This window comes from Emydura macquarii, unplaced genomic scaffold (assembly GCF_026122565.2).
Source record: "Emydura macquarii macquarii isolate MOO-44397 ecotype Brisbane River unplaced genomic scaffold, CSIRO-AGI_Emac_v2 contig_1254, whole genome shotgun sequence".
In the NCBI taxonomy this organism is placed as follows: Eukaryota; Metazoa; Chordata; order Testudines; family Chelidae; genus Emydura; species Emydura macquarii.
The window spans coordinates 1,121,591-1,149,191 of record NW_027131391.1 but is presented as its reverse complement, the minus strand read 5'-3'; the positions used below and the strand labels follow the sequence as shown (position 1 = coordinate 1,149,191).

Genomic DNA, 27,601 nt, shown 5'->3' with positions numbered 1-27,601 from the left:
GGTAACGGTCACGGGCACTCCGCCTGCTGCCCCGTCGCGCTTGCACTCCGCTGGTGGCCGCCGCTGCCTCGTCCTCGCTCGAAGCCGCCATGGCGGGTGGGCTGGATTCGCTGGAGAAATGCCTGGAGCGGCACCTCCCCCCCGAGGAGCTGGGCGAGGTGAAGCGGATCCTCTACGGGAGCCTGAGCAGGTGCGGGAGGACGACAGCTCCCAGCAGTCCCTGCGCTGGCTCACAAGGGTGGCTGTGGGACGGGGGCAGGGTGTCCCCCCTCCCCCGCTGAGTGAGCTGAGGAGTTGGGGGCGTCCCAGGCTGAGGCTGGGGGGGAGGAGGGGTTGGTTGGCGGGGGTGTTGTCGCCCTGTGGCCATCGCTGGAGGCATCTGGGGCTCCCGTTCGCCTGAGGGCCGGTGGCCGCGCAGCGTCGCGGCGCTCTGCTGCCGTGGCGAGCAGCCCTGGCCCGCGGCCGTTGCCCGTCGTGGCGGTTCGCAGGCGCGGGCGAGGCGCGCCCTGTCCGCTCGTGCCGTGCCCTTGATTTCCGTCCTTTGCCGTTTCAGAGAACTCGACTTGCCGGCCGCGGCCGTGTCGGCAGCCAGCCAGCGGGCCTGTGAGCTGCGGGGCTACGGATTTGGAGCTGCGCCAGAGCAGCTGAGGCAGCCCCGTGTTGTTCGAGTGGGGCTGATTCAGAATAAAATTCCCCTTCCCACCGACGCACCCGTGGCGGAACAGGTACAATCCGCTGCAGAGGGGCTCGGCGGGGTCAGCAGGATCAACACACAGCACAGGAGTCAGGCAGCTTCAGTTCCTAACTTTGCTCCACACTAAACTGGTCTTGTGTGTTTCACTACAACAGTTTGTGAGTGACCCCTTAACCCTTCTTTGTCCTACGACTGCAGAGGCGATAATCACGCACTTCATCTTGAATGGTCTCTTGTAACGTGTCAACTCCTGGTACATAACAGTCTGTTCCACCTTGTATTGATCTGGGGCCAGGTCTACATTACAAATCCACACCCTGGAGCCATACAGTTATATCGATCTAACCCTCCTCCCTGTAGAGTTTTGTCCATGGGAAAGCTTCTCAGGGAAGTGGATTAACTATGCCAGTGGGAGAAGCTCTCTGGTTGGCATAAGAGTATCTTCACTAAAGCGCTACAGCGGTTCATCTGCACTGCTGTACGTGAGGACAAGTCCTGAGTACCTTTCCCAGACCTGAAGAAGAGCTCTGTATAGCTCAAAAGCTTAACCTCATTCACCATCAGAAGGTTGTTCCAATAAAAGATATTACCTCACCAACCTTGTTTCTCACATATCACAGTATCAGTTCTGTATTTCTTCTGTTGTCCACTATCAGTTTTGAGGCCTATGTTACCTAATGCCCTTGGATTTGACTTGTTGAACAGTAAACTGCCAAGAAGTCTTGTGACTCAAATTAGAATGTGCAATTCCATCAGAAAAATCTGTGGTGTTTACCTGTTGACTTGTCCATGCTATTTGTAGTTTTCCTGACGCTAAATATTTAGTTGCTGGCTTTAAGCTAAAAGCCTTTACCTGTCAAATGGGCCAGAAAAGTCTCATGTTCAGAGACTTGAAAGTTGATGATTGCAGAATGCAGGGTGATTATTTGTATTAATTCTACACTCTAAAACTCTTCATACAGCAGTAAATCAAAGGTCTGAAGGGAGGCTTTCTGTGATACAAATGCCCACCCTCAGGTGCAAGTTTTATATAAATCCATAAAGTCTTTTTAAAAGCAAAATGAAGGTGAATTTCACATTTGGGAAATATACTGGACTGATAATTCTGTTTATCCACAGGGCAGAAAGTTTTCACACACAGTATGTTTTGGCGAGACCACTCCTAGCAGAGAGAGAGAGAGTAGCTCATTTTATGTGTTTGTCAAGTTCTTGCATTCTCTGCAGAGTCTGCCGAAAAGAGTGCCAGTTGCTGCCATTTGTTATGTGGATGCCAGTCCACAAGAAACTGGGCTAAGACCAGTTTGCATAACACTACACAGCTGTACTATATGTTTGGTCAGTATCAATCTGGATTGGATTTGAGAAGGATACATATAAGAATGGCTCCAAATCTCATTGCCACTGCCCCATCCCTGTTTTTAACTAGGGTTTTCCAGTGAGTAGAGTTCCTGTGTAAAGATTTTTAACTAATTAAAGAAAAATACAAAGAGTCTATCACTGATGCACTGCTTGGTTCTTGTTAGGGATGCACTAAAACATGCTTTGAGGGTAATAATTTGTATATTACTGATTGAAGCATGTTTACTAACTGCATGTGTGTGTGTGGCGCATTTCAGGCATCAGAGCATGAACATCTCTCATTAGAGCCAGAGCATATTCCAAAAAAAAAGTCTACATTTCAGAAGTAGCCAGTCTATGGCCATCTCTTGCTTCTGATCGTCCCATCTCTCCTTTATCCAAACATAAGCAGCTGTCCCACAGATTAGCCATAAGGCTGATGGCCTCCTAACTTCTAAACCTGGTCAAAATTATCAGCACTGTGGTGCTCAAGAATGAAGCAACATACTGCTCCGAGAAGCATTTTGTCAGCTCACAACACTGCCAGCTCCTGGGCTGCTATTCCATGGGAAGTTCTGGAATCTACATAAGTTAGCACAATGCACAGATATTGCATTGACTGGCCCAACCTCTGGTGGTATTGTGCTTACTCATTCACATTGCTAAGTGTCACATCTCAAAAGAGCGTCAAAAAGTTTTTGGGTTTTTGTTTTCTTTTTTTGGTTTATACATCTCTAATGCATATCTAGGGACTAAGGGCCAATTTTTTAAAGGTATTTAGGTGTCTAAAGATGCAGATATGTGCTTTTGAAAAATCCCACTAGGCACCTATCTGCATCTTTAGGCTCCTAAATACCTTTAAAAAACTGGCCCTAACTCTTGAACCTGATTCTGCAACCATTGCTTGTGCTGAGCAGTAACTTATACCCTGAAGTATTCCCACTGAAATCAAGGACATGAAGTGCCAAGCAAGGTCCTACTTGAATAAAGGTGGCAGAACCAAAATCTTAATGTTACAAGTGAATTATGATATATGGGTTTTCATAGAGTCAAACTTCTTACAACCAGGTGGCTGCATTGCACAGGAAAATAGAGGAGATCGTGGAAGTGGCTGCGATGTGCGGGGTCAATATGATCTGCTTTCAAGAGGCCTGGAGTGAGTATTTTCTGTAGCCTCCCCAACTCCACACTCTCTGCCCTTAAAATGCTTACATGTATTAAAATAACCAATTCCTTTCCACTTCAGCAGGTATCCTATATTTAAAAAATGTTCTGTTGCAACCATTAAACAGATGCCAGGATACAATCCACTGTTAGCAGAATTGTGTGCAGGTCCCATGTAAATCTGCAAAGGCAGGGGCTGGGCCTGCATCTCAGCAGTGCTTTTAGTCATGTTTACTGTGTGTTATATTTCACCTGCTCTTCCTTTTTCTTCTTTGGAAAGGTTTTTTTTTTTTTCTTTTTTAAAGAAAGATTCTCAACAGCAGAAAAATAATATTTAAATGAAGATGAAGGATGTACAGGGTTAGAACTGTGGCCAAAACCAAAATGGAAGGACCTCCTGCGTGACTGTTGGGGGAAAGATGCCTTAGTCATTAATTTGTAGATTTCTTCCTCAGATACTCCTTCAGGGAATCCTCTGCCCTGTGTGCCCCTCTCATTTCACCAGTACTACACTTCCTACTATCCTGATCTCTAATCATAGCCACCTCTCTTCTGACCAGCCAGGCCTCCCATTTCAAACTACCAGGCACTCAGCATGGCTTCTTAATCGAACGAATGTTAGTTGATTACAAGATGCTGTCTTTGCTCCATAGTGCTGTGTGCCTGTGTGATGTTCCTTGTCCTTGCTGGACTGTGGAGTAAGAGGAAATTAAATCTTGATCTGCTGCATACAGAGCCCTGGAACTATACGTAGATGGTCTTTCACAGTGTCTCTGTGAGCATGCAGCCTAGAAAATCTAAAGTTTAGAGTCCCTTAAGTGAGACATTCTCAAGAACCAAACTCCTTTGAGCAGGGAGAAGGATAGCTGCACCATCCTCATATGTGGTAATTATTTCTGTGTTCACAAAAACAGCTTCTGAAAACATTTCATTGACCTGTTTTATATAAGTAAAACAGACCTACCTCCATATCAGCTCAAGCCTTTGTATTGACTTCTCATGGTGTTTTTCTAGCTATGCCCTTTGCATTCTGTACAAGAGAGAAGCTTCCATGGACTGAATTTGCGGAGTCAGCAGAGGATGGTCTGACGACAAAGTTCTGCCAGAAGGTAGAAAGCTGAATTCATACCATTCTGTAGTGATTACTTTTTATATAGCAGTCTTGTGACATTGTCAGAATCAAAGAACCAAACATAATTTTCCAGCATATTCAAAATATGTATTGTGACAGCTAGTGAAAGTGGAAATGGACAACACACATGCAGTATAAAACAGTTGTTAAAATAATCTTAGTTTGCATTTATATAGTGCCTTTTACCCTGTAGAATATGTGAGACTTCCTATCTTGACTTTTCCCATATTTTTACAAGATGAAAAGAAGCTTTACAGCCAGTCACCTTTTATTTCCATTCAAAAGGAATTCTTTGACTAAAACAGACTGTGCATTAGCAAAACATTACACAAAGGATATTAACTGAGTTAACTAATGTTCTGAAAAGGAAACTTTCATATGACTCTTCTATATCCTTTCTCTGACAGGTAACACAGAATGCAGCTTTTTGTGCATCGTAGGTGACTTTTTTGTAGCTGGCAATCATTCAGCCAGGGATGCTGAATGAAAGAGTGATTGTGAGATAATCACCTTCTGCCATCTTAAATAGGCTGCAGCTCTCTTCTTTTATAAGAGATATTGTATTTTTCTTTATTAAATGATTCACTGACATGATCAGATTTTTTGTGGGCCTGAATCTGTCAAGATGTGATCTAACCTACTAAGCATGTATGTGTTACCACATTACAGCTTCTGACCTAGGTCAAGTGCGGAGCACTTCTCAGTGTAGAGTTAATGACCAAAGGGCAGATGCTGCAGCAAATATTCAGACATCCGGAATAGTAAAATGACATGAGGGGAAAGAATAGAAAATGTAATTTGACCAATGATTAAATAACCTATCAGTACTGAAATTTAATGCAAAATATTCCTGCTAGAACATTAAAAGGTACTGTGATGCTATGGTTCCTATGGATAAGGCAGCACCTATACTTTTTAACATAAATATATTTACCAAGTGTGAATCCACTACATAATATATATAACTACAATAACTTGTTGGTCAAAGGCTTTCTTATATTTGATCTATTAATGCAACAGAAAAAATTTAACTAGAAAAAGAATTTGCTCTTGATGCACTGTGCCACAGTTCTATACCTAGCATAATTGGGGATCATCAAATTATTACAGTTTCTCTGTTATGTTACTAACACTGAATTTAATGGAAGGAAGAATACCAGAACAAACAATGCTTAAATGATGAGCAGCTAGTAGAATTTGGAGTTTCATTCTAGAGAATGATTCCTGAGACATCCTTGGAAGACTCTGCCTTGTCTGAATTCTTTTGTTCTCAACTGTTGGAGTTTAGTGTCATGTGCCTCTGTATTGCTGCTGAAGAGAACGTGAATGCTTATCCCATAGGTAAAAGCCAAACATGAGATACTTTGCAAAGAGAATGAAAATGACTAGTAGGTCCAGTCTGATTTAATAAATGTCTGCACAGAGTTCTCCATCTTCAGTACAGTGACTTCACATGTCAGGCACTTGCAGGAGATCTTTAGCAAATGCATTCATTAATCCTTTGCTCCAGTTCCTGCAGTTCTTTGTAGAAGAAATGAGGAATCAGCACAAGGGTTTATGGGAAGCTTTAGAATCTGAGGGTCAGATGCAGTTATGTAGAGCTCAAAAATTCAGAGTAGAAACATTTTTTCAATGGAAAATGGCTGTTTGAATGAAATGAGAATTTTCTTGAAAAAATTTTCAATGGAAAATGAGGGCAAAACAAACTGAAAAAATATTTGTTTTCTGTTTTGGTTTTTCATTGAAAAACTTATTTTTCAGAAAATAAAAGATATTCTTTTAAAAATGTCCTGTGATTTAAAAAAAAATTTTTTTTTAACCTTTTTCTGTCAGCGCTTGTTAAGCAAAACCACTAAGCAGAGTACCAGAACGAAGGAACAAGAGCAGGATTACAGCTCCCTCCCCATTTCTCAGGAGCGCCTTATACCCCTTATGGGTGGGGGGCGTGTCTGGCCCACAGGTTAAGAACAGCAGAACTCATCTAACTGGAACTTGATGCTTCTAGAAGGATTCAGACTGGAAAGTCTCCACTGAGGTATTCATCTCTGAACAAGAAAAATGTTGTAACACTAGAGTTCCAGTACATCACATATTCATCACTAGTACTTACATGTGGTCCGAATAATGCACAGAATGAAAACCTCTCTTGTATTCTACTTTAAAAGAAAAAAGATGAAAACAGAGCTAATCATAGCAGGCTTTTCTTTAATAGAGATTTTTTGTTCATTTCTATAGTTGGCAAAAAAACACAATATGGTTGTGGTGTCTCCAATCCTGGAGAGAGATGATGTACATGGAGGAACTTTGTGGAATACTGCAGTGGTGATTTCAAATTCTGGATCTGTTCTTGGGAAGAGCAGGAAAAATCACATTCCAAGGATTGGTGATTTCAATGAGGTGAGATGCCTTATTCCTTATAATAAACTGTCCTCACTTTGTAGCTCTTGCTTGTCTGTGTATTGTAGAATGTTGGAAAGTGTAGCTGATAACTGTCCTGTCCATTTTGTCAAGGTAGAATTGTGTTGGGACAATTTCTGGTGAGCTCATAAATCACAAGCATTAAATTTGATGACACCAGAATACCTGAGATGCTATTGTAGCTTTGATTTATTTTAAGTTACTTTTCTTTGTTTTATAATATTTTCTCAAAATAATCTGCTCCTCTGTACATGTTATCATCCCTGTGGTCTTTTCTATATGAAGCAACTTCACAAAAATTTTGCGGAGCTTTGTATGAATTGTGTAATTCACTGCCCTGTCAGTTGTGGGGCTCTGATGAAATCACACTCTTGTAAGCTGAAGATCCTTGTGTTATGATGTCAAGGATGAGCTGTACCTGTGATCTCTTTGTATTTCTGCATGGGCACATCTTTCAAGTGACAGGCCTAAACCTGCACTTTTGTAAGTGGAATCCTGCAATTCACCCCACTTTTGACTGCACCACTAGTTTATAGCACCTTTATTTACTAACCATATTACCTCTAGCAGTCCAACAAGGTTTGACCCCGATCTAGAATCCTCTCAGGGAGCTATGACTAGCTGGTAAACGCAGTGACAGAGAGCAGTTTGTTCAAAACAGAGTATGGTTTATTTATCTGTAGGAACATCACAAGCAGAGAGAAAAGGGTTAAAAATAACAAATCCCAAAATGCATATTGTTTTACCTAAACCTTACCTTTCCTTGACAATTTAAATAGCTTCTGCTTAACCCAGGCACCCCAAAGGATTGGGCTGCACAATGCAAGCTGCACCCCTGCAACTGCTGTCTCTCTCATAGTCAGCCCTCCCCCACATCCCTAGTCAGAGTGCTGTGTCCCTCAAGATCCAGGCTGCCTTTTATCTATTTCAATGTTCTTTTGTTTGAAATTTTCCACCCAGAGATCTCCTGAGGTTTCAAGCCAAGCCCTTGGAGCTGACCAAACTGGTGTATGCATTTCTTCAGAGGGGATTGGAGGTAGCCTTCATACAGTGGATTTCTAGTTTTTGTTTTTCTGAGCATTGGGCAACTGACTTCTGTCTTCAGCCCATGTTTTGGTTCCTGGAAGATTTAACTCATAACCGCCAAATCCTCCGCTTTCCCTACACGTACACATAAACATTCATAAAAATTAATACACGTACCTCCCATGTTCTTCACACCTTATTTAAGAGTTAAATCCATACATAATAGATAACGTGTTCAGACTGTGTGGATGTAGGACATTCTGTTTCAGAGGTTCCTAAACTGTGGTCTATGCAGCAGTTGCTGGTTGCATGTTACTCTTCATTTCCAGCTGTGAAACTGCAATGAAAGGTGCTAAAAATCTATGAGTACTTTTACTTTTCTATGCATGCAATTGCTGCAGTTGCTACAGGGATGTCATGTAATCATTGATGGAAGGTGGTCCATGTGATCATGAGTGCCTTGAGAAGCATCAAAATAATCTATTAACATATTGAAACAGTTTGACAATCCATATTCTGTCTGCTTCAGTGTAAGGGGTAAGTAGTGTTTGCCTAAAACATCCCACCCTTTTAATAGGTTTTGATCCTGCTTGGGAGGGATTAAAGATGTTCTGCTGATGACTTGTTACCCTGCCTGGATATAACAGAGGTGGTCATGGCTCTCTGGAAAGAGAGAGAGACAGACCTTGAGAGAGAGCTCAGCAGTTCTGACAGTGGAACCCTAGAAGCAGCTAAGACTAGGGTGAAGGATTATTCTAATCTTTATTAACAAAGAAAATAACAGTAAAGTAACAAAATCCAAACCCAAGGAGGGCAGTGAGTTGGACTTTTCAGACTGGATGGACTGTCTTTGCAGAACAGGTTGGGAAACACGCCAACTTGCAATCATCCATGGTGAATCAATGAGAACTAAATGTAAAGAGGAAAAAGATTGGTCTCTAACCTTTTCAGCCCTGTGTGGGAGGGTGTATAAATAAACAAAAATCAATCCTTCTTGAGACATCAGTTAGTTACTGTGGAGATGATTATGACCTCTGGTGATGACTTAAAGAGCAAGAGTTGCTGAATTCCCCCCAGCAATAACAATCTTGTTTTTCTTCTCCTATCGTAGAAAAAACAGAGGGCTGAGAAATAAAAATAAATTAAGGATACAACATGGGAAGATCTGTTTTGAAATAGAATTATTTAGTAGAACATAACTGCCATGCTGAATCAAACCAATGGTCCATCTAGCCCAGTATCCTCTCTCTGACAGTGGCTAATACTAGAGCTTCAAGAAGAGTTCACAGAACAGGGGAATTTGGGAGTGATCCACCCCATCTTCCACTCCTAGCTTCTTGCAGTCAGAGGTTTAGGGTTGCTTGGAGCATGAGGTTGCATCCCTGACCATCTTAGCCATTGATGGACCTATTAGCCATCTGTCAGGAACTTATCTAATTCTTTTTTGAGCCCAGTTATCATTTTGGTCTTCACAACATCCCCTGGCAATGAGTTCCATAGGTTGACTGTGTGTTGTGTGAAGTACTTCCTTGTGATTTTGTGAAACCTGCTGTCTATTAATTTTATTGGGTGACCCCTCTTTGTGTGTTATGTGAAGAGGTAAATAAAATTTCCTTATTCACTTTCTCCACACCATTCATGATTTTATAGACCTCTATTTCCCCCCCCCCCTTAGTCATCCCTTTTCTAAGATGGCCAGCCCTAATCCTTTTAGTCTCTCCTCATATGGAAGCCATACCATATGCTTAATCATCTTTGTTGCCCTTCTTTGTACCTTTGCCAGTTCCACTATACCCTTTTTTGAGATGGGCAACCAGAACTGGACACAGTATTCAAGGTGTGGGCGAACCTTGGATTTACATAGTAGCATGATATTTTCGGTTTTATTTTCTATTCCTTTCCTAATAGTTGCTAATATTCTTTTAGCCTTTTTGACCGCTGCTGTGCACTGAGCTGAAGTTTTTAGAGGACTATCCGTGGTGACTATCCAAGATCTCTTTCTTGAGTGGCAATAGCTAATTTAGAACCCATCATTACGTATGTATAGTTGGGATTATTTTTTCCAGCATGCATTATTTGCACTTATCAATGTTGAATTTCATCTGCCATTTTGTTGCTCAGTCAATGAGTTTTGTGAGATTCCCCCTGTAAGGGCTGGTCTAAACTGAAAAAGTTACATCAGCATAGCTACGTCTGTCAGGGGTGTGAAAAATCCACATCCTGAGAGACAGTTATGTTGACCTAACTGCCAATGTAGATAGTGCTGGGGTGATAGAGGAATTCTTCTGTTGACCTAGCTACCGCTTCTCGTGGAGGTGGATTAGCTCGAGCGGTGAGAGAACCTAGCAATCAGTTTTGGACTTAAGTATCTTGAATAATTTTGTATCATCTGCAGATGTTGCCACTTCACTGTTTACTTTCTTTTCCAGATCACTTATGAACATCATAGGTATCAATGCAGATCCTTAGAGGACTCCCTTGTTTGCCTTTCTCCACTATGAAAATCGACCATTTATTCTAACGGGTTTTTTTGCTATCTTTTAACCAGTTACTGAGCCATGAGAGGACTTTCTCTAATTAGTTTCCTTAAGAGCCTATGGTGAGGAACCTTGTCAAAGGGTTTCTGAAGATCCAGGTATGCTCTAGGGACTGGATCACCCTTATCCACACGCTTGCTGACACCTTCAAAGAATTCTAATAGATTGCTGAGGCATTACTTCCCTTTACAAAAGCCATGTTGACTCTTCCCCAACAAATCGTGTTTATCTATGTGTATGATAATTTTGTTCTTTACTATAGTTTCTAAATTTGCCTGGCACTGAAATTAGGCTGAGTGGCCAGGATTGCCTCTGGAGCCCTTTTAAAAAATCTGTTATCTTAGTTACCTTCCAGTCATCTGGTACAGAGGCTGATTTCAGCAATAGGTTACATACTGCAGTTAGTAGTTCTGAAAGAACTCAAATATGAAACTGCAGAACTCTTGGGTGAATACCATCTGGTCTTATTGGTGACTTATTACTGTTTAATTTATCAATTTGTTTTAAAACCTCCTCTGTTTATACATCAGTAAACAGACAGTTTACTGGACAGTACTTCAGATTTGTCACCCAAAAAGACTAGCTCTGAGGTGGATATCTCCCTTACATCCTCTGCAGTGAAGACAGACGCAAAGAATTCATCTGGCTTTTCTGCAATGGCCTTGTCATCCTTAAGAGCTCTTTTGACATCGTGGTCATAGTGGCCCCACTGTCTGTATGGCAGGCTTCCTGCTTCTGATGGACCTAAAAAATTTCTTGCTAAAGACACACAGACTAACAGTAAGTTGCTTCTCATATTCTTTATTGAGCAGCCACAGTGTGGCGTGCACTGTATAGACATAAAAGGAGGAGAACTGCTCAGTTGCCATGGGAGTTTGCAATTTAAGGAGACATTGATAATATAGATGAGACAGGAGATTGCCACAGTTACTGAGAACTGCACCTGTGACAACTCCTGGTCTCTCTGAGCATGACCCCCTTATATCTCAGGCTTCTAACTGTCACCTCTATCTTGTGACACTTTCTTGGGGCATCCAAAACTGTAAGTTGTCCTGTTCTCTTTTGGTAAGGCAGAAAGATGGATTTGTTGGTAATATACTGTGTGGCAACTCCCTGCCACCCCAGTCTATTAGCCAGCCAAACAAACACTTGAGGACTCTGCCAGTCTTAACTTGACGTTTCAGGCTAACCCTTGGTGTACTACAATTCCTTAACTCTCCAAAAGCGCCTCCCTGGAGCATCCATTCCCTGTCACTGGATTCCCACAGAAATACCAAGTCCGCTGTCCCCAGAGAGACAGAGTTCACACCAGCCTGCTGGCTCAGCTGAGGATGAGCACCTCACTTTAATATAACAGCACTGAGGAGAGTTTATAATAAAACAAGGATAAGTTTATTAATAAAAACAGAGATTTAAGTGATACCAAGCAGAAATAATAGAAACAAAACTGATTACAAAGAAAACAAAAGCATAATACACTTCTAGAGATTACATATAACCTCAGACGACTACAGCTTTTGTCTAAAGCTGTTTTCTCACCTACAGCTACTTCTCAGGATCACCAGCTCACATAGTTAGGACCTGCTATTCATAGATGCAAAGAGTGTTGACCTCTGTGTTCCCTCAGGGATGGATAACAAGATACGCTTTTACTGTTTCTTGTATTCCTCAGAGTTCATTAACTTTGTCTCCAGAGTCAGGATGGCCCCCTAGGGTTCAGATCGTCTCTTCTGGTGTGCTGGAGCTGAGCTGTTTCCTCATGCTCCTGATAACTGGTGTTTACCTCAGATGCGAATGAAATGCCCATTGTCTCTGGCATTACCATGCTCAATTTACATTATATATACAGGCAAATGAACATTCCTTTGTCTAGGAAAAACGTATTTGATCAACTCTGCCCCAAAACATATTTAAAAACGTATTTTCAGCACACTCACACAACCCTTTACAAAGCAATTCACATAGTCTGTAGAGAATGCAGTGTTGCTACAAGAACGTGTGCAAAAGCCAGGTGGCACAGTACATATGTCCAGCAGTGAGTAAATAAAAATAGAAATGGGACTGGAATTTGATCTCTACAGCTCAAGAGAGCCATTTCTGTTGGATCCGTACATACAATGCCAGGTATTTAGTGGCTGAGGAGTGTTGTCTTTTCGCATACTGTTGTGCCCCAGAAAGCTAGTGAATTTTAAAGCCATGTAGTGGGGGTTGCACGAACTTGTAGACTGCCTGAAGACACCTACTTGTGTTTTTTTTTCCTAGTCTACCTACTATATGGAGGGCAACACCGGGCACCCAGTGTTCCAGACTCCATTTGGAAGGATTGCTGTGAATATCTGTTTTGGACGTCATCACCCTCTCAACTGGCTCATGTACAGTCTAAATGGAGCAGAGATTATCTTTAATCCTTCAGCCACTACTGGAGAGCTTAGGTAAAGTAAAACAACTTGTGGGCTGTCCATTGCTTGGGATGAGTTGTATTGTGGAGTGAAATACCTGTGCATCCCACATTTCCTGATGGAGGAAAACCATGCTTGTTTTTCCGAAATATTTCTTTTGGATAGCAACATTTTAAAAATGTTTTGAATTACACGTCATTCGTCTTTTTTTTTTTATTCTGGATTTCTTCTGTTCATTGCCCTACACTTTAATGGTTTTGAGTTCCATGTTAGTGCTGTCATGCTGTCTGGTGTGGCTCATGGCTGTGAGTGCCTAACTCAGGGCAGACGGTTAGAAAACCAGGCAAACACCTCCAAACTGGTGGTGGTGTTCTATAATTATATTTCACCAATCCAGTAACAAATGTGAATTCATGGATCACTATACCAGCCTTACCATGGAGTCACAGAGAGTCCCCTTTTTAGACTCTCAAGTCTATCTTGCTACCCAGACAAACTGAACTTTGTGATAAAAGGTCATTTATAACAAAAATCGCACTACATTCAGGTTGCTCCCAGTCCCAAGAGACCATCGCTTACCCCAGATCAATTGGTATCCTAGATCTTACACCAAAGACAATGCTGGTAGCCAATTCTGTAATAAACTAACGGCTTATTAGCTAAGAATAGGAAATGAGAGTTACTAAGCAATTAAAGCAGGTAGAATATATGTACAGGTGAGTTACAGTTTGTAATTCCAAATGGTGGCAGTGATATAATAAACTGCCAGTTTCCCAAAAGTCTTTTCAGGATATCCAGATTGTTTCTGGTATTGCATCTGGTATCCTTATACATTCTTATTATACATATCCTCTTATACATTTAACAGTCACTTTGATCTATACTACTAACAAGTGAATTGGCCTGGCTTCCAGATATGCATTTGTAAGCATTCAGTGAGGCCTGGGGCTTTGGCATGAGCTGGCACCTGGTCTGCCAGCATCACAAATGCATCTCTTAGCTATGGTCCAGTGTTCTAGAATGTGTCAAAGGATCATCTTGATACACAGCATAGTACATGTACTTTTTCATTTATCCAAATAACAGTGAACTTTGAAAAGAAATCCAATTATCTGGGATGTTAGGGTTCTATCCCAAGATCAGGCCCAGTATTATTAAAATTACTATTAATTTGGGAGCCCCAACATGCATGTTTGCAACACACACATTTAGGAAAACCTTTTGCATTTGTAATAGTTTTATTAACACAGTAAAGTCACAAACACTGCAGCCCAGCAAGGTAGACAGAGATGATACAGAATGTGCATCTGAACATCCATATACTCACACCATTCTTTGCAAAAGGACCCAAAGTGTTACTCATCCTCATCATCAGATTCCCCATCACCATTATCACCAGTGCTCACCATCCTGGCATCTCTCAAGATACATCTCCCCAAGATATGCAGCCTGGGATACAAATTTCATAATGTGTTACATTGACACCACTATGGCATATTCAGTAGGGGTTTCATCCTCTTTTCCTTATTTGTATTTCCTCACCCTACTAATGTTGGGGTGCCTTACTCCCATAGTTACTAATTCTTTTACCTCAAGTTTATTAGCTTATACATCAATTAATTACTATGGCACTTTGTGGGTAGACATCTGCTGATGTTTGTAACTTAAAATATCCCAAGATGGTATAAATTAGCATCTTGTAGTTACATTTTAGTCATTTAGCAGTTTAGTCATTCTTGTGTATAACAACATTCTGTCTTGGAATATCTTACGATCTACGGTTACTCTTGGTTAACTGCTTAGGCCTATGCCTTATATATAGGCTACAGCTGCTGTGATACTGTTTTATGCTCTGTGGTATAAATGCAGGTATTCAAATGTGAATTTTTTTTTTAGTAATTTATACCATATTGCCTTTTCTCTGTTCCCTTAATGTTGCCTTCTTTATAAAGCTGCTCCTCTGAGTGGGAAATTCACTAAGTTATATCAGGAATCAAGGTAGTTGTATGATGTACCCAAATAATTTGTTGTTTTTGACATAATGTACACAAATAGTTAGTGGATTCCGTGAGTCATCTTGCCTTCCTTTAATTGATTCAGTTTTGATAGCTTAACCCATATACTCCCACTAAGTAAAAGCTGAGCTCAAACGTGTATATTTCTGGGGCAGGAACTGTCTCTCCCTCTTTGTTTATGGAGTTTCTAGTGCATTGGGGCCCCAATTTCAGTTGATATCTAGGTACTACTGTAATACCAGTAAGAAATAATAAAAATGTTACCCTGCGCACTTGTTTCCGTTAGGAGAAATTGATGATGGAGTCAGGTATTTCTTTGATGCAATCCTGTTTATTTACAAAGAACAAACATAAAGGCCTGTTTTCCTGAACGCAGCAGGAGGCAGTTATTTAGTCACAGTTCCAAGTCTCCTTCCAGCCAGCACTCTATCCAAATGTGCTCCCTCAGCTTGTTCTCAGGGTCATGCTACAAGTGCGTCTTTGGCTGACTGTTAGGCTTTCTTGCTACCTTTTCTGTGAGATTCTGTTGTGTTTCTGCTCCCTCTCTGTCCCATACCCCCACACCTCCCTCCCCCCACCTGCAATCAAATCAATATCTCACCCATGTTTGTGTTCAGATCCCCAGGAAACCCCTTGGCCCAGCTATTGCCCAGGCTTGCAGGTGGTATGGTACTTGGGCAGTGGTTTCCATTTTTTCAGTCATCACTAAACAAAGTGGCCTTTAGTTATGTCCTCATTTAGTCGGAATGGAAGGCAACAAATATGCCCAACAACTTCAACAAGGTGGTGCAATTGTCCAATCCCCAGCATAACAATAATAATAATATATTCAGTAATGCTAAGCCTGTTTCAGAAGATCACTCATTCCCTAGGTGAGGAGCTGGTGGATAGAACACTTGCAGGCAGCATTAGGGGACTCTAATAACTTAGGCCCCAATAATGCAAGGAACTCCATAGGGGTGCAGGGTTTTGCCCCTGCAGAGCTCCTGGCAGAACTGAGACCATAGTACTTCTTGTTTGAGATAACCACTTCCTGGCCTGCATAAACTCTGCTTTTGAGTCTGTCAACCTCAGGATATGGCTGTTCTCAACATAACAGGAAGCCCTGTTGAGTTGTTTTAAGATACTGAAATTTTAAATGTAATATTCAAATTGAAAGTGAAGGAAGAAAATCTAACAAAAAGAATCAACCCCACAAACTAATTGAACCCCCTTTATACTCCTGCTGTCCCTCCCTCCAGCTCAGCAGGGCTTGTCTGTCCAGAATAATTGCCATATATCTTTGCTTACATGTTTTTTAAAAACAGAGAGGGGAGGGCACTCTCGCAGTGTAAACTGTGTAAATGTGAATGTATGAATTATTCATGGGACAAGAGCCCTGCTCAATGGGACAAAAAAGTTTTCAAAGGGATTAATTTTCTAAAAAGTTTTCACCGTCCCATTTTCTTTGCTTTTCCCCCCTATTATTTCCCTGGATCCCCTTCTTTCATTTGGAATTTTTCTGCATCATCTGAAGGGATTGAGGCTCTGAGGCCAATCTCTGTTGCTGCCAAAAAGCTTGGAAATTCTAAGTACATGAGCCAATCCCGGGGTAACCAGAGTAGTGTGTGATTATTGATCAATAAGTGCATAGTGAATTCATAAATCATGCACCCACAACAAAGTCCAGTGTAGGGAATTGTATATTTGGAGTGGTGTGGAGGGGAACTATAATTTTGAATCAGTAAGTGTACAGCATCCTGTCACTCAGACTGCCTGAGGCAATTCTATTTCCCGATAAGAGCTGATAGCTGCTGATTTAACTTGTTTAAAATTGGAAAATGTCTTAGAAAAGAGTTTAATAAATATATAGTCACTTGTAGTGGGCTTTACAAATATCACCATTAGAATAATGTTTGATGTTCCATTTACAGCCCATTAGGAGGAGAGCAAACAGAAATTACACTGCCTTCATGAGGCGCTTCATTGCTTTTCTGGGTGCTCCAGGCTCTCCTGATTATTGGCTTTCTTCTCTTGATGGCTTTTTGAGGGTATATTTTTTTTATTGCTGGAAGAGGCCTCTTGAGTCCCATGGAGAAAAGAGTCTCTATGGAAATGGAAGAAAGTTGTTCTGTAGTAACCTCTTGGCTATAGTCTCTCTTTCCTCTGTATTTCTCCTTCCTTCTGTGAAATTGTAATTTGCAGGAGCCTTTCAACAAAGTCCCTTTTTCTTAGAAGTGCTGACAGATTGGCTCAGCAGTTGTGTGTGTGTGTTGGGGGGAGTAATAAATCAAGTCCTTTCAATCAAGCCAATGAACATCTTATTGGTGCCGGAGTCTCCTTGAGATTTACTTATGACAGTCATTCACCCACTTTCTCCCCTTGGAGCTCAATATCAAGCAGCTAAATGCTGTTATGAAGGAGGTTTCATCCCAATCACTCTTGTTTTTCAGTGCTGTAGGTACTGTCAAACCATATCTTCTCTTGTGATGTGATCCTTGTGCCTCAGTATTCTTAATAAAAGGAAGGCTGCTTGAGTTTTCAGTGAGACAAGGTGGATGAAGTAATAAATTTTATTGGACCAACTGCTGCTGGAAAGAGACAAGCTTTCGAGCCACACAGAACTCTTCTTCAGAAGTTGTTCCAATAAAAGATATTACTTCACCCACCTTGTCTCTCTAATATCCTGGGACTGACCTGGCTACAATTACTTCAGTGTCATCCAAAATTGAGTCCCAGTTTGGAAAAGGACTGAGTGTTTAGGCAGAAGAGGAGGAATTCTTCTTTTACATTTCTTAGTTCTTAGCTTTCTACCCGGTGTGGAGACTGGTTTAATGGATAATGATTGAAAGATTACAGGGCTGTTTTTGTCAAGCTTGCCCTTTCTTCCTTCAGCCCAGCATAGGGGACTGACCTGTTGGAAATTTCGGTTTCCTGCAGGTAGAAGAAGGGGCGGAGGAGGGGTGAAATTTTTTTGCTGTCATTCAATCTGATTTCCCACTGCCTGCCTCAGAAACTGCTCCTAGAGCACTGTGGAAAGGGGAGTAGGACAGTTTAAGTGAGAACCTTTCTACACTGCTGCAAAATATTATTTGGATTCCTGAAAATTAATGTCTAAATTCTCCAGACTGTTTTGAAAATCTTTTCTCCCAATAACTTTAATGGAGGTTGCATGTCTAAATTCACTGGACTGCTTGAAAATCTCAAGCAAGGCATTTAGAACTCTCATCATGGTGGTCACCATTAAAAGTCGTAATTTGCCAAGTTACCAGACAAAATAATCTCTCCCTATATGTGGAATGGAAATAATGTTGGTAACTATGCTGAATCTGTTGGCAAATGCTGACTATTTAATGGTGACCATTATGTGTGATCCAAGATCAGTGACAGCAGTTGGCTGTCATTAGTTTTGATTTCTCTGATAGAGAGGCTCAAGATTACAGGTGTCTACAGCCAATGAGCAGTGTAAATAACCACCACCTTTTTTGTTACTATTTTGCAGTGAGTCATTGTGGCCAATTGAAGCAAGAAATGCAGCTATTGCTAACCACTGTTTTACATGTGCCATAAACAGAATAGGAACGGTAGGTACTTCAACACTTTGCTTTGTAGCCATAGTTTCATAATCTATGCACATTGTAATCCTAGCTGATGAATTGTTTAGTGCTAATGAGATTACATGGTAGCACTAGGACACCCAAAAACTCCTATTTTCCTCTGTATAGCATGAGACCTCTTCTCTCATGAATGTTTCCAATGTGCTTTGAAGATTATTCCTAGTAAACAGAGAGAGTGTGAGCTTGATGCCCTGCTGGTGGATGCTTGAATTCTGCTGTGGCTCCTTCATATTCTTGACTTGCTCTTCCTCTGTGGTGATGGATTTAACTAAAATGGATGCTCTCCACCCTTCTCGCTAATTCTCCTAGTTCCTATGCAGAACCCAGTGTCTTCTTAGCTAGGATTATTGAAAATGAAATGTGTCCTTGAACTTCTATAACAGAACTGGTTCCTACTAGTCTGACACCTTCTCTCCTTAACAATTGAAATCTTTCAATCAATTCTACCTTCACATGCAGTAGGTGAGGCCTGTCTTCGGAGCTAGTGACACAAGGTGGATGAGGTAATATGTTTTTTTGGACCAACTTCTGTTGGTGATGGAGACAAGCTTTCAAGCTATAAAGAGCTGTTCAGATCTAGGAAACGTACTCAGAGTCTTACAGCTAAATACAAGGTGCAGCAGATTGTTTAGTATAAGTAGTTAATGCCTATTTTAAGGGACCATTTAAGGGAAGTTGTGGTGGAAATCTGTAAAAGTTTAGATCATTTGTCCAGAAGATGAAAATAATATCAATACCGACCTCTTTATGGACAACCTTTAGGAAGAATTTCTGGACAAATGCACCACGAAACCAATGATGTACCTGAGATATATTGGTATTATTTTCATCCTCTGAATAAATGGTCTAAATTCCCTCTGGCTTTCCACCACAACTTCAACAACCACCATCTATCCATCAGACTCTCTCTAGAACACTCCCGCAGCAGCATCAACTTCCTGGCTTCAACAGTAGAACTTTATAGTCAACTATATACAAGAAGCCCCCATGGATCACCACATCCAAGAAATCTGTTATCTACAGCCAGGCCCTCAGATACCACAGAATATGCTCCACGGAGAAAGTCCAGACACACATTATTAACACACACAAAATCGCCTTTACCAAACAAGGATGCTCTCCCAGAGAAGATTGCACCATGGACTGACCCACCCAAAAACCTCAAGAGACCTTGTTTCGCTACAGGGGGAAAAAAACCCTCCAACTGCACACCACTAGTTGTCTTCTACCACCCCATACTGGAACCCGTATGGGGTATCTTTAAACAATTACAACCCATACTTGATGGGGAGCACATCCTGAAGTTTTTCCCAAACTCTCTCTTCTGGCCTTCAAACAACCCACTATCCTCTCCAGGCTCATACTCAGAAGCAAGCTCCCCACAGATGAGTACCCACCAACTCAAAGCGCCACTAGACCCTGCCATAACAACAGATGCAAAACCTGCAGACATATCACCACTGCTACAATGGTCAATATCTCCTACAACACACCTTTTAAGATGCATCGGTCCTACATATGTCTATCACAAAATGTGATGTACCTCACCCAGTGCACTAAATGCCCCAATAACAACTATGTAGGTGAAACCAGACAGTCATTATGCTCTTGAATGAATTCACAGAAAAGTGATACACTTGGAGTACCTTTCCCAGACCTGAAGAAGAGCTCTGTGTAGGTCGAAAGCTTGTCTCTCTCTCTCTCACACCAACAGAAGTTAGTCCAATGAAAGATTATATCTCACCAATGTTGTGTCTCTAATAGCCTGGGACCAACATGGCTACAACAACACTGCAAACATTCATAGCTATTGCACATGCAAATTCTTTCTTGGGCAACTTATTTTTTAAGGTTCTTTGCATGAATCTGGCCTTGTGTTCACCCGGTTGAAACCATAGGTGGAGTTTGACTGCTTAATTTGGGGGAGCAAGGGATAGGGAGGTTAGGGCATCCCACGGGTGGGGCATGGCCCGTCCATCCCCCTTACAGGCCTGGGAGAGGGGAAAGGAATTGTCCCAGGCCAGAGACGGGAGGAAAACTCAAAGTCCTGGCTCGAGCTGCCAGCCCATGCTGCTCCCACAGGCAGCTCGGCCCCGCTTGCCTGTTTCCTTCCGCCTCCTCCAGAAAGTGACCTCAGCCAGTAGGCTCCCTGCCCCCAACTGGACCTTCCCCCGTTCAGCATCTGGGGAGCAGCCACCTCCCACCCCCAGGCCAGGCAGGGCGCGCAGTGCTGCCCCCACACCAGGGCTCCCCCAAACCATCCCCAGCCACGCTGCCCTGCCCCAGCTTACCTGAGCAGGCAGACTGTCTGGCCAGTGCTCCCAGTTCATGGCATCCGCCTTCCTCCCCCAGGGACACACACCTGCCCCCCGACGCCTAGCACGCCATGCCCTGGCTACAGGGGGCGGTGTCCTGGGGCTACGGTCGGGTTGGGGCAGATGAGCGGGATCTGGGCAGCCCCTGCCGGCCCATCTGCTCCTCTTTCTCCCTGACTGAGCCCCACTGCCTGGTGGCTCCAAACTGAACCCGCAGCTCTGGCCTGCTGCCTTTGGACCCAATTGGCGACACCAGCTGACATAAGCCCAGGCTCAGCCAACAGCAGGCCTGCGGTATGATGTCATGCTCCTTAGCCCCAGCAGGCAGTTACCATCTGGAGCAAGGGAGCGAAGCAGAGCTCGCACATGCATGCACAGATCGTACACACACAGCCACACACGCGTACACACAGATCACAGAGATACACATGGATCACAGAAACACACACACAGAGATCACACGTGCACGCACACAGCCACAGAGACACATGGATCTCTCACACACAGAGACACGCATAGTTCTCACAGACGCATCAAATTATTTTACTCTGGTGGAACTTAAGCAAGTTATTTTACATTAGCGTTCACTCAAACATAAGTGTACTCGGATTGAAAATATTGGACTGTCCAGTGAACGGATGTATAATTTTCAAATACCATGATACCTGCTGTGAAGGGCGGAAATAAGGGGAACAGTTGGATTCCAGCTGATTTTGCCCCTTATATTAGGGATCACACAGTTGCATACGTATATGTTTTTATAATTAATTTGAATTTTGTTCAACTAAAAAAATCATAAATTTTGGGGGGCAATGCTCCACATGCCCCCGCCCCCGACTCCACCCATGGGTTGGTACATAAGTTCTTCCTTTCTGTTATCTGCAAAGACTACCTCATTTAAATCTGCCTTCTCCCACCCGCACACCGGAGTATTACTAGTATTACTACTCATATTCCCCAGAGCACTGTGAATACTAGGCTGTCACCCAAGCAAATGCCTGTTTTCCAGGCTAGTCCATCATAAAATTCTAGCAAGACAATCACTACCTTGAATCGAGAAACTAAGTGACTTTGAAGATTCCCTTCAGCAGGCAGTATTGACAGTAAGCCAGACAAGTCTTAATAGACTTATGTCAAGCATTAATTAATGTAAGATTGCATATTAAACATTGTATCACAGTAAGGTTCTCTTGCATTAAATGAGATTATAGTGCCATCTACAGCTTCATTTCAAAGTGGCCTTTGTTTCACAGGAATACTACGTGAATGCATTTACATCTGGAGATGGTGGGAAAGGTATGTTCAGCAAATGCGTTCATGGGTTGCTAATAGTTGATTTTGAAGCATGAAGAGTTATCTTTCCTGCTATCTGCCGGTAGTTTCCATGACAATGATAGCGTCTAAGAGCAGCCTTACTTCCCAGAAATGCCACGGTCATAGAAACTATAGGCAGCTGTACCTAAAGTACAGTGGCATATGGTCATTAGAGGTGTTTTATAGGGCTTCTATATCCTTTGTAGAGACTCCAGCCTCTATGATTTCTGGAAGCTTGCAAGGCAAAACCCAATACATTTGCCTATGTTATCAGTGTGGATGCATTAATCTTAATGTTCTGATTTTAAATCCATAAAAGCCAGGAATTCTCTTAGCAAATACTATTGCTACATACATAAGTTAATGTGAAAGATGATTAGCTTTAAGTAATCCAGATCCAGACACAAAGATGAGCTATTGAATCTCGTGTTTTTGTGAAAGGTTTACATAAAGTTATAGCCACCGACCTTGTGTTATGAGGTACTTGCATGCCTCCAACATGCTGAGCCAAATGATGCTGAAGATGGGGTGCAGAGTTAAGACATACAGGAGGCTCCCTCACTGGACTCCTCCATTTTATGCTTTATAAGATGTTGCATCTTTATAACAATTGGCTGAGAGGCTGGTGTGGTTATAGCAGACTCCCCAAACTTCCTTTAAACTGTCAGATTACTCCTGTTGTTATGCTTATTCTATAAATAGATTTATCTGTTGGGAGTTGCACATTAGGGTTATGTCTTCACTGCAGAGTTAAGGTGAGTGATCAGCACCTGAATGAATCTAGTCCTGGCAGGGGGAGTGGCCACACAGCAAAGCAATACCCATGTGACTGTCTCTTCACTGATCCTGCACTTGTTTGAGTGTTGCTATGACTTTTGGGGGTATAAACCTTGGTTCTTTGTGCTACAGTACGATGAGACACCCTATGATTCTTTCCAGTGAATTGTGATAGAACTTGTCTGTCCCAGGCACATGGAAGGAATTGTGGGAAGGCATTGGAGGTCTGTTAGCACATGAGTGATTTAGCCTGCATCTTTACTGCAAAGTGGGCAAGTTACCAGCCCAAGTGAAAACCGCAGTGGAGCTTTTAGAGCTCCATTTGGCCAGCTAGCCTAAGTGTGAAGCACCAACAGACCCAAGGGGGAGAGTTTTTGTGTGAATGGAAGAGGGTGAGGGGCAACACCTGAGTAAGAGCCCAAATTAACTGCAGTGAAGACGTACCTTAGGGATTTCACTGAAGAGAACCAAAATATTCATGGTCAGTTTTATTCTGTTCTTTAATTTTTATATCATTATAAATGGTGGAAACAAGACAGGCAAAAGCAAACATTAATTATAATTCAGAAAAGAATAACAACGCATTATCGTATTAACTATAGACTTGAACAAAAGGATAAACTCTGAAAGTCAAATAAACTTGTGCTCTGTTAGATCCCTGATTATCTGTTCAGAAATCCAAAAGAAGTCTGAGATTCTGAACTGCTTTCTTTTGGGGTAGATGTAACCCCACTAATACTCAATTGCAACCTCAGCATTTATCTGATGGGACTCATCATCTTCTCTGTTTTTTCTGGCCTGGGTCTGAGTCTCAGCCATTTGCTACCAGATCCTTGTATTGGTCTGACATTGGAGCAGAGTGTTAGCAGCTGCTGTGTGAAAGTGGCCAATGGTTGCTATCGCTCGCTTTGATTGCCCTTACTGAGCAGTGTAGAACTGTAGAGGTGTCTGATGTTCTTGATCATGTAGCCAATCATTTGATCATGTTGAAGATATTTGCATTTTTAATAAGATTTTTCTTCCTCCTATCTCAGTGTTTTATACTTTGATCCTGCACTAAGACCTAATGCTGTGAACTCTGTCAATTGCTTTGAAAAACATTGCAAAGTCACAGTTAGCATTTACTTGATTGCAGGTTAGATGAGAGAGGGAAACAATGTCCTTATTTAAATGAAAATAGTTTTAATAATTAGCAAGCACAGTAATTCATCATGAAAAACCTGTGAAAGGTACATGGATTTGTTTGTCTATGTGAAAGCTCTCTTGTGTATGAAAGGTAACTAAAGGTTACAGCTTCACTTTTCCTGGGGCTTCACTGTGGTTTGTTGAGTTAAACAAGGGCACAGCTGGGTGAAAAAACAGAAGAAGCAATCCTGAGTTTCTCAGGGGAAAGAGCATGTGAAGTTACATACTTATTTGCTCATGACAGTCTGTTGATTTTTTTTTATTATTATTATTATAAAGCCCACCATGACTTGGGATATTTTTATGGCTCGAGTTACGTGGCTGCGCCAGATGGCAGTCGAACACCCGGACTGTCCCGCACACAGAATGGGCTTTTGGTGGCTGACATGGATCTAAACCTTTGCAGGCAAGTCAGTGACAGATGGAGTTTTAAGGTAAGTCCTTGTTCTCTAAAGAAACCTGTCCAGTTCCCTAAAAACAGTGTTACAACTTTTATATGACATTGAATGGGCTGTACATATTAGTTTCTGTGGAATTTAAACTGTTGCTAAATCTAGTCCTTATAATTATGAAGATCTCACTCAGAAGGTTAAGTGGTGGAGTGCTCACTTCCTGAGCCTGGAGCCAGGGATGAAAACTACCTCTTTTCACCTTTGAAGCCTCTCACTCTGTTTCACTTTGGAAATGAATTAAGCTAAACAGAATTTAGGCCACTTTAATTCTGAATGAGAATGTCCACATAGGGGTTTACTGTGGTTTAACTAATCTAACACACCTTTAGTTAATTTAGATTAACTTTCCTGAGGGTATGTCTACACTGCAATTAAAAACTTGTGGCTGGCCTGTGCCAGCTGACTCAGGCTCCTGGGGCTCAGGCTAAGGGGCTGTTTAATTGTGGTGTAGATGTTCAGGCAGCAGCCTGAACTCTAGGACCCTCCCACCCTCCAGCCTGAGCCTAAATGTCTACACAGCAGTTTTTCAGCCCCGGAGCTCAAACCAGCTGACCTTGGCCAGCCATGGTTTTTTGTTTGTTTGTTTGTTTTTTTTTGCTGTGCAGACATATCCAGAGACTCCCCATGTAGTCAAGCCTTTAGTTTTAGTCCTCAGAACTGCTGAAGGTCTGGAATTTCAATCAACCTTTTCTCCCAAACCAACATGCACTTTGACTCCTGGGAACAAGTAGGATAAACCACCTGGCTAGTGACCTTTACAGCTGTCGTCTTCCTGCTTGTGTCCTTCAATGATACTATAGTCTAGTGCAGCGTTTCTCAATTAAAGTATGATATCCCTTGTGCTGTTTTCATATTTGGTTGTTTGTTGTATGCTGCCCCCAAGTTTTCTGTTTCTAGTGTGCTGCAGTTTGGGATTGACAGTGCAAACTAGCATTGCTGGATGTTTTGGCAGCTGAGTAAAGGACAGCTGGGGCTTTTGAAAACCAGAAAGGAGTAGGAAGCAGTTTAAATTTTTGTCATTTAATGGCAATACATATCCCCTTTCCCATCTATTTGTGGACAGGCAGAGCTGGCTTGTCATTTGGGGGTGGGTGGGTATAACCTTGTTCCCTACCCAGACAGCCCTTGACAGCAACTACATATCCTCATAACCTGCTCCAGGATCCTCCACTGCATCCAGCAGCAGTGGATAAGGACACTTACTGTATGTTTCTGCTAAAATTATAGGCAGTGAAATAATTAACCATTGTCCTCATTACATTCAGAATTCACTCTATTGCTGTGAGAGGAGCAAGTTCACCCCCCCCCAAAGCTAATTTTCCAGGCTGTTTGCACATTCAAGAAGACAACACTTATTGAGTCACATTTAGCAAGTTTTCTTCACAAGTTATAATGGCTAGAAATTTAGTGGAGTTTTGCACTGAAAAGTGACTGTAAAAAGAGCAGCGTGGGGTTCGTGTTTTATATGGATATCTTTCACACACATGCATAATAATGTTCTCTCTAACTACCACCCTGAAAATTCTGCCTGGAATTTGAAAGTCAGGATGGGTTCTTCTCTTATTGTGCATCATCGCCAGGTGATCATGCTACCACAATGGGAGCTGCAAAGTTCCTACATAGATAAAGGTTCTGCACCCCAAATGTCCTCAGTGACACCTGTGCAAACCCATTGAAGGCAGTGGGGTTTTGAGGTGGTGTTGGGGGCATTGTGAAGATTTACCACCTGTGCAGTTCCTTCATTAGATGTACAGTGGTGTAACTGGAATTTAGTATACATATAAGTCTGTCAGTGCACAGCATAGACTCCAGCTCTCACACTCACCTGTTAGCTCTGCAAATGTAACACAGGTAAAAAGCTGTAAGAATTGATTTGTCACTAGTCAGCAGGTGACTCTGAACACTCTTGCTCAGCACATGATTCCTGTGTAAGTGTCAATATTACATAGTCAATTTTCAGCATAGAACTCCATTTGTAATGTTTTTTTTAAATGATAACTTAGCTTTTGCAATAGACTGCTTGACTGATAGATTGGTGGAGTTAAGACCTTACTATTTTGGGTAGTTAATGTTCTTTAAAAAAAAAAAAAAAAATGATGTAAATCAATATTTTCTATTGAAATTCCTTCAGCTGGTCATCTGTAATGGTTCCTGACAGTGGGGAGGAGAAGAAGCAGCTAATGGGAAGTTATTGAAAGGCTACAGCTTTTCTTTTCTTTTCCAGATGACTGGTAGATATGAGATGTATGCAGAGGAACTCATGAAGGCTGTCCAGCCTAACTTTACACCCAATATTATTAAAGAATAACTATGGCAGTGTCTTCTAGTAGGTGAGCTCTCACACCAAGATAGCATCTCCTTTAAAAACAAAAGCAATCTGTTAGTCTGCAAAATTCTTCTATTATCTTACAGTTGGTACTGCAACTGAAACTTGGCAAATGCAGGTGCAGTGACTGCCTGTCAAAAGTTACTATACATTTTTATAAAGCAGAGATATAGGTAACCTACTTTACTGTGAAGTGATGAACAAATGATTGAGGGTTGAGTGAGGAACTCACCTGGTCAGATTTAGCTTAAATTCTGAAAAATGCATTAAACTGTATAAGTGTTAGTGAAAAGGTGACCTAGCATGTACAAAACCAGTCTGGCCCTACATCCCTTGTTGCAGTGGGATAAAAATGTCAGTACTTACAGGCTTTGACTGGGACCGTCTGTCACTGGTAATCTCCTCTTTCTTCCCATAATTTGTAGTAGCCCCCTTTTAGCCTGATATGGGCTGGATGCTGAATCAGTAATATGGTTCAGAAGAGTATCAGGAATGCAAGCATTGACTCTTCAGTATTTCCCAAAAGGAAAAGCTAGATTAGGAACTGACTGTATTTCTTTCCTTTTCCCTTCATTTCACATGATAACTTTGCATTGTCACAAGTGGATGAAAGCCTGTGCTGTCACACAGGTGTAATTTGTAAAGTCACGTTTATGAGAGAGCCAAAAATGGCTCTAAACAAAAAGGACCCTCAACTATTCATAGAATCATAGAGTTGGAAGGGACCTCAGGAGGTCATCTAGTCCAACCCCCTGCTCAGAACTATTCTTGTAGCTGTTTCCATTGCTTCATATTGATACAGCTTCAGGGTGTTTGGGGTTACTGTGTGTGCTGATTTGTGTGTGGGTTGTGTTGAGAGAGCTATGTACATTTGTCCAGGCTGCCAATGAGAAAGTGCTGCAGTGAGGGGCTG

General features: G+C 41.9%; 1 protein-coding gene across 1 annotated transcript; it reads left to right on the top strand.

Moving 5' to 3' along the window:
* UPB1 (beta-ureidopropionase 1) lies at positions 1-27,601 on the top strand. Its single transcript, XM_067550006.1, has 10 exons — positions 1-190; positions 554-725; positions 3,101-3,188; positions 4,211-4,305; positions 6,564-6,725; positions 12,572-12,741; positions 18,205-18,286; positions 21,888-21,930; positions 24,190-24,344; positions 26,587-27,601. Exons 1-10 carry the CDS (start codon positions 90-92, stop codon positions 26,668-26,670), a joined length of 1,152 nt encoding a protein of 383 aa, XP_067406107.1. The 5' UTR covers positions 1-89; the 3' UTR covers positions 26,671-27,601.

Coding starts and splice junctions, on each gene's coding strand:
- UPB1 (XM_067550006.1), top strand. CDS start 90: ATGGCGGGTGGGCTGGATTCGCTGGAGAAATGCCTGGAGCGGCACCTC. Junction 726..3,100: donor ACGCACCCGTGGCGGAACAG/GTACAATCCGCT, acceptor TCTTACAACCAG/GTGGCTGCATTGCACAGGAA. Junction 24,345..26,586: donor GTGACAGATGGAGTTTTAAG/GTAAGTCCTTGT, acceptor TTTCTTTTCCAG/ATGACTGGTAGATATGAGAT.